Source organism: Phalangium opilio, unplaced genomic scaffold (genome assembly GCF_054372755.1).
Source record: "Phalangium opilio isolate 3A_F unplaced genomic scaffold, DU_Popi_V2 ptg000209l_1, whole genome shotgun sequence".
In the NCBI taxonomy this organism is placed as follows: domain Eukaryota; kingdom Metazoa; phylum Arthropoda; class Arachnida; order Opiliones; family Phalangiidae; genus Phalangium; species Phalangium opilio.
This window is the reverse complement of record NW_028324217.1, coordinates 17,991,111-18,003,597: the sequence shown is the minus strand read 5'-3', so window position 1 is coordinate 18,003,597 and position 12,487 is coordinate 17,991,111. Positions and strand designations below refer to the sequence as shown.

General features: G+C 39.9%; 1 protein-coding gene across 1 annotated transcript; it reads right to left on the bottom strand.

Moving 5' to 3' along the window:
* Positions 1–1,056: 1,056 nt before the first annotated feature.
* Positions 1,057–10,446, bottom strand: LOC149620998 (uncharacterized). Its single transcript, XM_089855180.1, has 5 exons — positions 10,334–10,446; positions 10,028–10,242; positions 8,173–8,255; positions 1,609–3,109; positions 1,057–1,535 (listed from the first exon to the last, which is right to left on the bottom strand). The coding sequence occupies exons 1-4, from the start codon at positions 10,334–10,336 to the stop codon at positions 1,737–1,739; spliced, it is 1,674 nt and encodes a 557-aa protein (XP_089711306.1). The 5' UTR covers positions 10,337–10,446; the 3' UTR covers positions 1,057–1,535; positions 1,609–1,736.
* Between the last annotated feature and the right edge of the window lie 2,041 nt (positions 10,447–12,487).

Sequence of the window (12,487 nt, the reverse complement as noted above, 5' to 3'; positions counted from 1 at the left end):
ATATTCTGTAAAGATGAACTCTACTGTATGAAAATTTCCTGAGGGGCCTGCAGAACTCCCTACCTCTTCAAAGGAATTATGGTTAAAAAAATACGAGCACGAGAAGGTGCGCCTACAAAAAAGGTAGAAGGGAACTGAATTTGAACGAAAACTTAGGCCTAATTAAAGGGATTGCAAAGAAGGCATCGGTGCCATCGGTGGGTGGGTAAAAATTATTTGAAATACGTGACAGACATCACGTGATGCCAAGATACAAAGGCCCCTCATAGAGTGGAACTGGACATCTAGTCCTTGTTTTTCACGAGATTGCAGCGCCAATTCCCTGAAGTGCTTGTTTTCGAAATAAAACGAACTAAGCTTCTTTGAACCACGCCTCTTCTTGGTCACGTTACTCTGACGTATTTCAAATAATTTTACCCAGCCGCCGATGCATTCTTTTCAGTCCCTTTAAGACGTGATTGAAACTCGAGCTAAAATTGACAGCGATTAAGATCATTTTTGTGCCCTAATTATTGAAAACCTACAACGCAAACAATCAATTTTCCAGAACTATTATTAAAAACCTACTAATATTCATCTAAAAATAACAATTAATTCATTGTGTTCATTCGACATACGGAAATGTTGGACGTAAATCAGTACACGTATAAAGAGGAATATGATCCTGTCGTATGTAGTCCTGAAGTTACTGTATTCGACGACGTAAGGTAACTTTAATCAGAAGTGAGATGAGACTAGAACTGAGCTAACCAAATTCTTCACTTGGCGAAAGTGAATATTCTTGATGAGACACCAACGTTTGGCCCTCTGGTAGCGGTTTCTGAATTTTCCATCCAAAACGAGAGACGCTCGCGTTGGTAGACGGTCGAACTAGATTCAAGCATCCGCGTAGGGGAAAGGGGTAGGAAATTATTTTGGAACTCGACCAATTTATTCTCTCTAGTGTAGGCGCGATGATCTACTTCCAATGCTAGAGCTTTTTACTTCTAGTCTCATCTTACTTCTGCTTTAATTAAAATTATCTTCTTACTGAAAAAAGTAATGAATATTAAATGGTTGAACAAATAATTATAGAGCTTTAATTCTTGTGTGGGAAGTAGAGTGAGTCCAAGTTACGAGCCACAAAAAATTAAATTCACATACCGCAAAAAAACAACAAAATTTTTTAAACATTTTAGTTATTTACAAACCAGGAATAAAATCATATTAGAGATTGGGCATATTTTCGCTTCCTTGTTTTCATTCAAAACTTTTCGCATATTTTGTGATCTTTCTGTGATTTTATATATGTTTATGCGGTTTGGCTTTAACTACTTTTATTATTAATAAACGTTTCCATATATTTCGGAAGAATATGAAACCATGACCATGTTAACCTCTTTGTCGTACCGAAACAACATTGAAATTTTAAACTTTCTCGTATGGTGAGTAGAAATATCTAGTATTTTTGTCCATTCTTTTACAAATTCACCATTCCCTTAATCCATGTGTTTTCTGCGTTTCGTGTTACGATAAATGTAGCTTCTTCTCTCAAGCTGCAGCATAGCAACAGTGAACAGATTAAAATGTAAATGTGTTGATGTTTGATCAAATTACTCTTCAGCTTACATGCAAAGTCACAATGATCACATTTGAATGGTTTTTCACCACTGTGAACTCGTTGATGTCTGATTAAATTACCCTTTTCCTTGCATCCAGTCACACGATCACATTTAAAGGGTTCTTCACCAATCTGATCAGATTACTCTTTCTCGTGCATCCCAAGTGTGAATGCGTTGATGTCTCTTCAAATCACTCTTGTCCGTGCACCCAAAGTCACACTGATCACATTTTAACGGCTTCTCACCATTGTGAATGCGTTGATGTTTCGTCAAAGTCATCTTCGACCTACATTCAAAGTCACACTGACCACATTTGAACAGTCTTTCACCACTGTGAATGCGTTTATGTTTGACTAACTTAGACATTTCGTTGCTGGCATAGACGCACTGATCACATTTGAATGGCTTTACACCACTGTGAATTTGTTGATGTCTTTTCAAATTACTATTCTTCGTGTATCGAAAGCGACACTTATCACATTTGAATGGTTTTACAACACCACTGCGATTGCGTTGACGTCTGATCAAATGACACTTAGTTAATCCTACGTCACACCCATCACATTTGAAGTGCTTTTCACCACTATGAATTCGTTGATGTGTGGTGAAATTTCTCTTCTGTGTACATTCAAAGTCACACTGATCACATTTGAATGGTTTTTCTAAACGGTGAGTGCGTTGATGAATGATCAAAATTCTACTCTGTGTAGCTTCAAAGTCACACTGTTCACATTTGAACGGCTTTTCACCACTGTGAACACGTTGGTGTGTGGTCAAATTTGTCTTCTGAGTACAACGAAAGTCACACTGATCACATTTGAACAGCTGTTCAACACCGTGAATGCGTTGATGTGTGATCAAATTCATCTTATGTGTATATTGAAAGTCACACTGCTCACATTTGAACGGCTTTTCACCACTGTGAACACGTTGGTGTGTGGTCAAATTTTTCTTCTGAGTACAACGAAAGTCACACTGAGCACATTTGAACATCTGTTCAACACCGTGAATGCGTTGATGTGTGATCAAATTCATCTTATGTGTATATTCAAAGTTACACTGATCACATTTGAAGGGTTTTTTGCCGCTATGAATGCGTTGATGTGCGGTCAAAAATCTCTTCTGTGTAGATTTAAAGTCACACTGATCACACTTGAAAGGTTTTTCAACACTGTGAATGAGTTCATGCCTGATCAAATTATTCAGCGTGCTTGCAAAGTCACACTGATCGCATTTGAACAACTTTTCCTCACTGTGACGGTGACCACGTTGGTGTGTGGTGAAATGTCTCTTCAGAGTACAACGAAAGGCACACTGATCACATTTGAACGGCTTTTCATCACTGTGAACGCGTTGATGCATGGTGAAACTTCTCCTCTTTTTACATGCAAAGTCACACTGACCACATTTTAACCGTTTATCTCCAGTTTCAATGTGATGTTGTACAGTCCTTTCATCTCGACCAGAGGTGTGGAGGGACTTGTTGGAATGATTTTCCTTGAAACTTTCTACACAAAACCAAAACAAAATTTCATCAAAGAAATGATAAGAAGTTTACAAAATAGCATCACACATAATGGTCTTTCGAAGAAAAGGGAGAAATCCGGACTACTCAGGTGTATGAAATTCAGAAAGAAATGTGTATTGATAAAAACAACAAGTATACTTGATCGAAGGATCAGTCTTTGGCTGTTTAGATCACAGAGTTTTTAATATGATACATTTCGATTAACATATTTGATTTACCAAAAGCCTCTTTACCTCTCAAAATAGTGTCGACCCCTCTGCGTTTGTGTACCTTCAAGACCGTAGCACATGGCACATGCGTGAGTAGGCTCATGTAGTAACAGATACCAAGTATTAACGTTTGGATCGCCACCATAGAGTACTATTTTTCAAAAACCTTCCACCCCCCAAAAACCTATTATCGGAATAGTTGGTTCGCGTAGAGGTTGAGAGGAGGGTCATTTGCGTTTCATTTAACATGGCGTCTAGTCTACAACCCAAGGCTGAGAACTGTGAACGAAGTATACTTTTTGTTATTATCAATGAACTTTTGCCTAAACGGTCCACACTTTCTAAAACCATCGCCAACATTATTAATACAGGCCTGAGCGCGCTATCTCTGGGAAGGGGGTCAAGGCGTGTTTGGGCACCACGCATAGATGTCGCTTTTGAAAACCTTAAATCTCAAAATTACCCGCGAATTTTTTAACCCAGTAAAACTTTGAGATTCAGGGATTTGCGTAGATATTGAAAATCACGAATTATAAGAATCTTAGGGAATTGTTTGCACTTCTAAATTTAAAATGACGTTTTTCAATCACGTAGGAATGTTACAACATGAAATATTTTATCACTTTTAAAACTAAGAATAAAATATTCTCACATTTAAATAAAATAGCGTCACATATTAAAAATATAAATAAAATAGCGTCACACATTAAAAATATAAATTAAATATCGTCACATTTTATAAATAGGACAAAATTAGTATCACATTTTAAAAACATAAATAAAATAGTGCCACATTTTAAAAATATAAACAAAATATTGCCACATTTTAAAAATATAAATTGTTCTCATTTTAAAAATAGGAATAATGTTGTTTAAAGGTGGCACTATAGATAGTTTTCACACATGGATGATTCATACCATTTACACCAGGAGGCCGGGCTATCTGGCGGACAAAAACCCGTCTGCTTTTGTCCTCCAGATAGCCCGGCCGGCTTCCTGGTGTAAAAGGTATGAATCCTCCATGTGTGAAAACTATCTATAGAGAGAGGCAAGAGGGTTGTAGTTTAATATGGCTTTTCCTCTTTCCCCCAAAGTGGCGGAACACTTTACAGAGTGGAAGACTTGTGGGGGAATGCATCTGATTGGCTTAGCGGAGGCATGACGTTTAATGGGGGATATTTTCACCCCTTTGTCCATTCCCTATATTATTTGTAGTTATAATGTGGCACTATTTATTACTAGTTTTAATGTGGCACTATTTATTACTAGTTTTAATGTGGCACTATTTATTAGTAGTTTTAACGTGGCACTATATTTCTTATAGTTTTAAAATGTTTTAAAACAATCTGAATCAGTTTTGTTTGAATTAAATAAAAAAATTGTCTGTACTAACATTCCTATTTTTAAAGTGAGATACTAGAATTACTAGAAAAATAAAACAAATAGATAGGTTTTTCATTCTTAAATTCCTTATTTTATATTTTAAATTTAGAAGTTCAAACGATTCCTTAGAATTCTAATAATTCTTCATGTGCTATTATCTAAGCTCTTCCCTCAAGTCATGGATTAACTAACGCTAGGGATTGTTCACTAACTGGGTTTCCCATGTAATTCTATCGCCAACTACATGTTCCGAATTATTCCTTGATTCCCCTCTTCATTCCCCCAATTTATTGGACCAAAACGGTTGTATATATGGCGCCATCTCTCGGCAAAATAAATCGTTTTGCCCAATTTAGGCATAGACCACGTGATATTTGGTCCAATTTTCTTATAACTTCCTGTTAGGGATAGTAGCTGCTGCTAGGGGGCGTTTGGAACATGCATGCGTTATCTTTTTGGGGGAACGAACTATCCCTAGGTTAGTTAATCCATGCTCAAGTTGTGCTGGGTTTCAAATACCGCGGGAAATCCAGGTTCTAAAACACGCCCCTTGCGGACGCATTCGGAGAAATAAAATGTAGCGCAAAATTCTCCGAAAAGGAGCGCGCTCGGCCTGTATGAATAATGATGGCGAAGCTAAAACTTTTGAGTTAAGAACATTACCACTAGAATGGCCTGCCTATTGGGGTACGTGGGACACTTTTGAAAACATCGGGACGGACGGACAGCTACCGCAAGAGGGAGAGTAGAAGGCTCTGCTGGAATATTCTCGCTTTGAAAGTTTACCTTTAAGCTTCTGGTGTGCGCGCCCTCTTATTGGTTGAAATACGGTGAACCGGATATTAGGCGGGAAATATAACAAATAAATAAAAATGAATATCGAGAACACCCAAAAGGCCTTGCCAAAACCTATAGCTTCAACTCCCCCTCTTTGCAGCTACCAAGTTTATCACGCGATGGTGTCGCCATCTCGAAGCCTAGATAAGAAATGTATAAATACATGTATTCTTGAAATCAGTCAAATTTCCCGCCTTTTCTTTTAGTTCCCTTGGTTGCACCGGGATGGCGCCACAAGCGCGTGATATAGCTAATTGGGTCTTATAGCCTAGCGGATGAAAGGCCACTCTAGTGGTAATTTTCTCAACTCCATGGCTAAAACACTTCAGGCAAACAATTGTCATTCGAAACCCAGCGCCATCTATCGGCGATATATCCATGTCAAAAAGAAACTTGGTGGGAAAACAGTTCCATTTATGCATGCGGAGCCCTTGGGAGCTGAATTTATATTAAAATATATATCTGGCTCTTCCACGGAGACACTGAGTAATTATGTACGAGGTTACCTCCCACTTCTTAAATGTTAGTAGTTTTTGATAAGCGCCATCTAGTGAGCCAATTCTGTACTTCGATTTTATTCCGTATTTTAAAAATGGCCGCGGACAACAACAATCTTTATGACACAGAGTTAACCCTTTGTCAGGTCCCGAATGAAGTTTGCAAACGCGCGATCTCCACTCCCTTAAATCTATATCACTACTTTTACAGCCAAGAACGGAACATGTTCTACCCCAGCTTGCCATTTTTATTTTTCAAAACATACTAATTACCAATGAGAATTAAAAAATATGTTCAAATCACCGGATTCACCGCGCCAAAGGATTTCAGACGATGGTTTTGAACTTCCTGCTTTTGAACGCTAGATGGCTTTAAGCACCGACGTTTAAAGAGACAAAAATACCGAATTTTACGCTTTACTTCGACGCTAGATGGCGGTAGCAAAAACTACTAAGACGCAATGGCAGCCCCCTTGGAATTTGCCTGGTAAACGACGTATATTCATGGATGAAGGATGCGCGTGAAAAACATTCGACGCTCAACAGGATGTGCAACTCCCTATACTAAAAAGTAGACAACTCGATACTAGCGCGGCCTGGCTACCAGCGCTGGAAACCCTCGCGGGAAAAATAAAAAATACTGGACACGAGAAAAAAACACGCGCTACTGTCGTTTTTTTTCCTTAGCGTCGTCTGCTAGAAGCAAAACAGTGGGTTTTTTTCTTATGTCCAGTATTTTTTATTTTTCCCGCGAGGGTTTCCAGCGCTGGTAGCTAGGCGGCGCTAGTATCGACTTGTCTACTTTTTAATGTAGGGAGTTGCACATCCTGTAGAGCGTCGAATGTTTTTCACGCGCATCCTTCATCCATGGTATATTCACTAACAGAAATTCATAGCCCTCCTTGAAGTGGGCTAAACCCTCGTACCAAATGATGCGCTGCGTACGGTGAAACAGCTAGTGTAAGACCTAATCTCGCTATAGTCAGTCAACAAACATTACCAGACGGAGCAAACCAATTACCGTCGTTCCTGACAGTGCAACATAAACAATAGGGAGCTAACAACTGGCTAGGGGGAAGAGATAGTCTGACGTCACGCAGCCCCTCTCTGGTTGGAATTTTTGCGCGTAGAATACTGTTTCCAACCGTTAGGGGGGATGAAACTCCAGTAAGAGATAGAAGGGTGTGACGTTTCAGGGTCAGAACTGTTAGCTCCCTATTCTTGTCAACCGACACCTGTTTATAAGATGTTGTTTGCTCCATCTCTGTTTTACCCTAAATAGCACTTCAGAAACTGACCAAATAACCCCAGACTTGTGTAATATCATAATTTTATCATGCCTCTAAGTACACAAATATGGGTTGCAACTGGGCATCTTCCGCAGGCTACTGTGACGTCAGAACTTGTAATCGTATAGCGCTAAGATCCAAAGCGAGAGAAAATTTTGAAATTCCTGTCGCGGTGCAGCCACCAAACGGTCGAGACGATTACTAAATATGGGTCACATGAAAAAAAATCATCCAATGGAATAAAGGAGATTTTTACGTTTCGTATAGGCCGGCATTGAGGGAAACGAATTTTACTTAAGCAACCACAAAATCCCCCTCTCTCTCGTGAGATAGAGGCGGTTTCAGTCAAATCAAAAACGGATTTATGGGATAAGAACGTTGGATCATAGCTTTAGCCTCTAGTACCATCCTCGCATACTTTATTGAGAAACTTCGTCTGCTTATATTTTGACTCCACCCACAAATTCGATCTCTAGAAGTAGCTATATACAGAATTTGTGGGTGGAGTCAAAATATAAGCAGACGAAGTTTCTCAATAAAGTATGCGAGGATGGGGAGTGAATTCGCTAACTCCGACGTTCTTATCCCATAAATCCGTTTTTGGTCAAATGGATAAAAGAAACGCTAGGCTAGGCAGTACAAGTTTGTATTGAAGTTGAGGTGATAAATGATACGGAAAGAGTATAGGGTTTCATTAAAGGGAGCCGGACGAACGCTTTTGCCGTAGGAGTAGCAGCCATATCTCTACTTAGAGGCATGATAAACTTATGGTAATATTTATATATGGTAGTCTTCTAAATATTTGAAAATAACTAAAACAATACACACCAGGCTGCTTGTTATTCATGGGCACTTTTTCCAGGAGACTTTGGGAAATGTTGTTGTTTATCGCGGCAGGAATACTTTGCAAACTATCAAGGAGAAGAAAACAAACAATAGAAATATTCATTATTCACGACGCAAGATGCAAGGTTAAAGGGACTGTAAAGTAGGCATCGGCGGGTGGGTAAAACCTTTTGAAATACGTCACAGGCACCACGTGACAAGATACAAAGAATCCACATGGAGTGGGACTGGACACCTAGTCCTTGTTTTTTGCGAGATTCCAGCGCCAATTCTCCAAAGTGTCAGTTTTCGAAATAAAACGAACTAAGCTTCTTTGAACCACGCCTTTCCTAAGTCACGTGTCTCTGACGTATTTCAAATAATTTTTACCCACCCGCCGATCCCTTCTTTACAGTCCCTTTAAACGACTCAGTTACTACGTAAAAAAATTAGTTTTGCACAAAGGTCTTATTTTGAGGTAAAATAATATTTTGAGGGATTTACTGTAAACGTTTCCACAATATTTTGAAAAGGAAGAGTTAGACCTAAATAATTACAGTGGCTAGACACGAATAGTTCGGAAAGAGTGTCGAAAAAATTACTGAACAAAATTGGTTCCGTCAACACTAACTAATGAATGTTTTATTCTGGAACTGGCCTAGCATGATGAATGTGGCTTGTTTAGAAAGCATTTCACTGACTCGCCACATCTTCCCTTACTTCAAACGGAGAAATTTAAGCAAAGTTCGGGTCCAGTGGATCCCTTACAAGGTGACTTTTCTTGCGAGCTCCATTTCTGCCTTGGCGAAGGCAGAAGACATTTGTGGACAGGATTTATAAGTACACTTAAAAATCCCGGCTAAATCCCGCCCACTAGCCTTCGCCAAGCTAAACTCAAAGATCCTGAGAAAAGTCACGTTTTCGAGAATCCTCTGGATCCGCAGTTTGCTTTACTAAAATCTACACTTACAGTATGACGCGAATCCTTAATAAAAGGATTTAACGGCCACAGCACGAAGTTTTAAAAGCTATCATTGTGGGCGCTTACCAAATCCTGATTACATAGGCCAATCATTATAAAAGGAGGACCGTTATCGCAACACTAACTGTTTGTGGGTAAATCATTTTACCCACAAAGGGGGAAGGGTGCTAACAGGAATGAGCCAAAAGTTTGGGGTCGAGGTAGTTAAGGCCCGTTTTCAATCAACTTTTTCCAAGCTTTTCGCTGTGGCTTTTTTGGGAACTTTTGACGGGCTTTTGAAGATAAAAATCTTCAAAAAAATTGAAACGGAAAAGCTGAAACTCGTATCGTTTTCAAACAAGCTTCAAATGAATAAAAAATTACAAAGCGGGCGTGACTTATTTATAAATTACATTTTCATGTGTGTAGACGTCATTTTCTTTTCGAAATAAGTCCTAAACCCGTAGCAAAACTGAACGCGCAGAAACACTAGCTGCCTTTAATGTAAAAAAAAAATGCAGACGATAGTTGTAACCATGGAGACTGTATGCTTTAATCTAATTGGTGAATCAAGATTGACGACACTTCAAAACTGTTTGAGCGGCAAAAGCTTAAACAAAATGAGAAGCAAATATCAAACTCATTTAGATATCTGCTTCTCGAAGGTTTAAAGCCTGAAAAGATGAAAAGCTGAATTTGAAGCTTGTTTGAAAACACCAAGATTTTTTGCTTCTGCTTTCCGCTGCTACTTTTGAAGCAAAAGCTTAATTTTTGTTCAAAAAAATCTTGATTGAAAACGGGCCTTTACACGACAGTAATGGACTGAACATATGCCAATGGAAGGTTCCGACGACTGTCGTCTGCAATGGTTGGAATTAACGGTTACACTAGGATTACCAAGTCATTCCATTATTGGGTTTTTCTTGAATTTGTTCTTGTTCTTGCACCACATTTGCGAGAGGTAATTCTTGACTATATGATCCCGAATCATATAGAACCAATTCAGCTTTCAAACATTCACCGTTAGCTATTTGATATGTTTCGTAATCATGTTCAACTGGTTCCGCTTTCACGCATTCGTAGCTGGTCTTCTGATTCATTTCAATAACCTCCTAATTATTTAGATAATTGACAACTATTAAACTGATACTTCAACCTAATTTTCGCCCTCTGAATACCATCAAAGGAAAAAAGGCTACGTACCATGAGATCTTTGACTTCATTTTTCAATTCTTCAATGACCTTATTCAGATCGAGCTCCAAAAATCACTTAACACCCCCCAAAGGCTAAGTCGGCCCTCCATATTATCCTCCTTGGTTCGAGAACGACGCGAGAATTGACTATACAGTATACATAGTTTACAGGCATGGAGTATTCCTACGGCCGCGTCTATTTTGGCCCGGTTTCCGGGCGAAATTAGGCATAGACTATTTTGGCCCGGTTTTCGGGCCAAAATAGCGGGCCCAGGCATTTGGAAGCTATTTTGGCCCAGAAACCGAGCTAAAATAGGGCTTCTATCACAGAGACTGTTTAAGCCTGGAAACCAGGCCAAAATAGTTGGCCCCGCGCGGCCGAGTCTATTTAGGCCTGGAAAAAGGTAGGCCCGTTTTTCGGGCCTAAATAGTCGTAGCTCGACTATTATGGCCTGGAAAGTATGACGCCCGGTTTCCGGGCCTAAATAGCTGACGATTGAGAGTCAGCTATTTCGGCCCGGAAACCGGGCCAAAATAGCAATTTTTTCAATAGCCAGCTATTTAGGCCCGGAAAGCGGGCCAAACTACTATTGGGCCTGAAAACCGGGCCAAAATAGTTGGCCCCGCGCGGCCGAGTCTATTTGGGCCTGGAAAAAGGTAGGCCCGTTTTTCGGGCCAAAATAGTCGTAGCTCGAACCACGACTATTATGGCCTGGAAAATATGACGCCCGAAAACCGGGCCTAAATAGCTGACTCTTAATCGTCAGCTATTTTGGCCTGGTTTCCGGGCCAAAATAGCAATCTTTACAATGGCCAGCTATTTAGGCCCGGAAAGCGGGCCAAACTACTATTGGGCCTGAAAACCGGGCCAAAATAGTTGGCCCCGCGCGGCCGAGTCTATTTAGGCCTGGAAAAGGGTAGGCCCGTTTTTCGGGCCTAAATAGTCGTAGCTCGAACCACGGTTATTATGGCCTGGAAAATTTGACGCCCGAAAACCGGGCCAAAATAGCTGACTCTCAATCGCCCGCTATTTTGGCCCGGTATCCGGGCCAAAATAGCAATCTTTTTAATGCCAGCTATTTTGGCCCGGAAACCGGGCCGAAATAGTTTATACCTAATTACGCCCGGAAACCGGGCCAAAATAGACACTTCGTATTCCCTACCTTTAACACAAGGAGACCAAGCGACTTAAGAGTGTAAAAATGTGTATTGTATCTACAATACAGCTCCATGACGGAACAGAACAAACCGGCGCAACCGCCGCCAGTTTAATAGAACAAAACTACGGAAGTCGCCCTGTACCAGGAAAAAGGGGCAACAAGTTGAGGTATCCACTCCTCCCCTATATTCTCTTTGGACTGAGCCAACCGCCGCCAATTTAGCTAACAAAATGCCAACATAACCAACTTGAAAAACCTAGGCGAAAATGCTGCCGGACTCAAGACGGAAAAATTGCTTCAGACCTATGTAAGATACTTAATCCCTATTCCCTACAAAAACGACGTAATTGGAGAAAAACCAGATTATCTCGGCCCGATAGCATGGAATTTTTTCGAAATAACACGAAATATGCTAATGAATATAATCAAAAGTAATATAAGAAACCTCCCTACGGGAGGAAAGTGTACAAAGGCGAATTTTTCCCGATACATCCTCGTACTGCGAATGTCCCCGCGCACTTATACGGCCGTAAACAAAACTTAAAAAATAGGGCTGGGCCGCGTAGAGCGTAGGAATACATTCTATGATCTCGCGATTGCGTCGGCTGCTTAAGCGATTGCGTCGGCTGCTTAAGTGATTGCGTCGGCTGCTTAAGTGATTGCGTCGGCTGCTTAAGTTTGTCAATTTCACAAACTCATTGTAATTTTAAACTTTTACAATGAAATAATTCATGCAGTATTTTTAGATTTTGATGATAATAAATCATTAATAGACAGGCAGTTACTAGATTATAGGATTTTCATAGGTCTTTGCATAAAATTTGAATTAAATCCTTACCTAGCCAAGGTATATGACTAACACTATACATAGATAAATTTTAAAATGGTGTTATTATCTATCTCGAAACTTTACTCTTGTATTCATCATTTTCATCTTCTTGGCTTCACAACAAACTAGATTGTTGTTTCGAAATAACCGTATGCAGGGCCGGAAATAAGCACA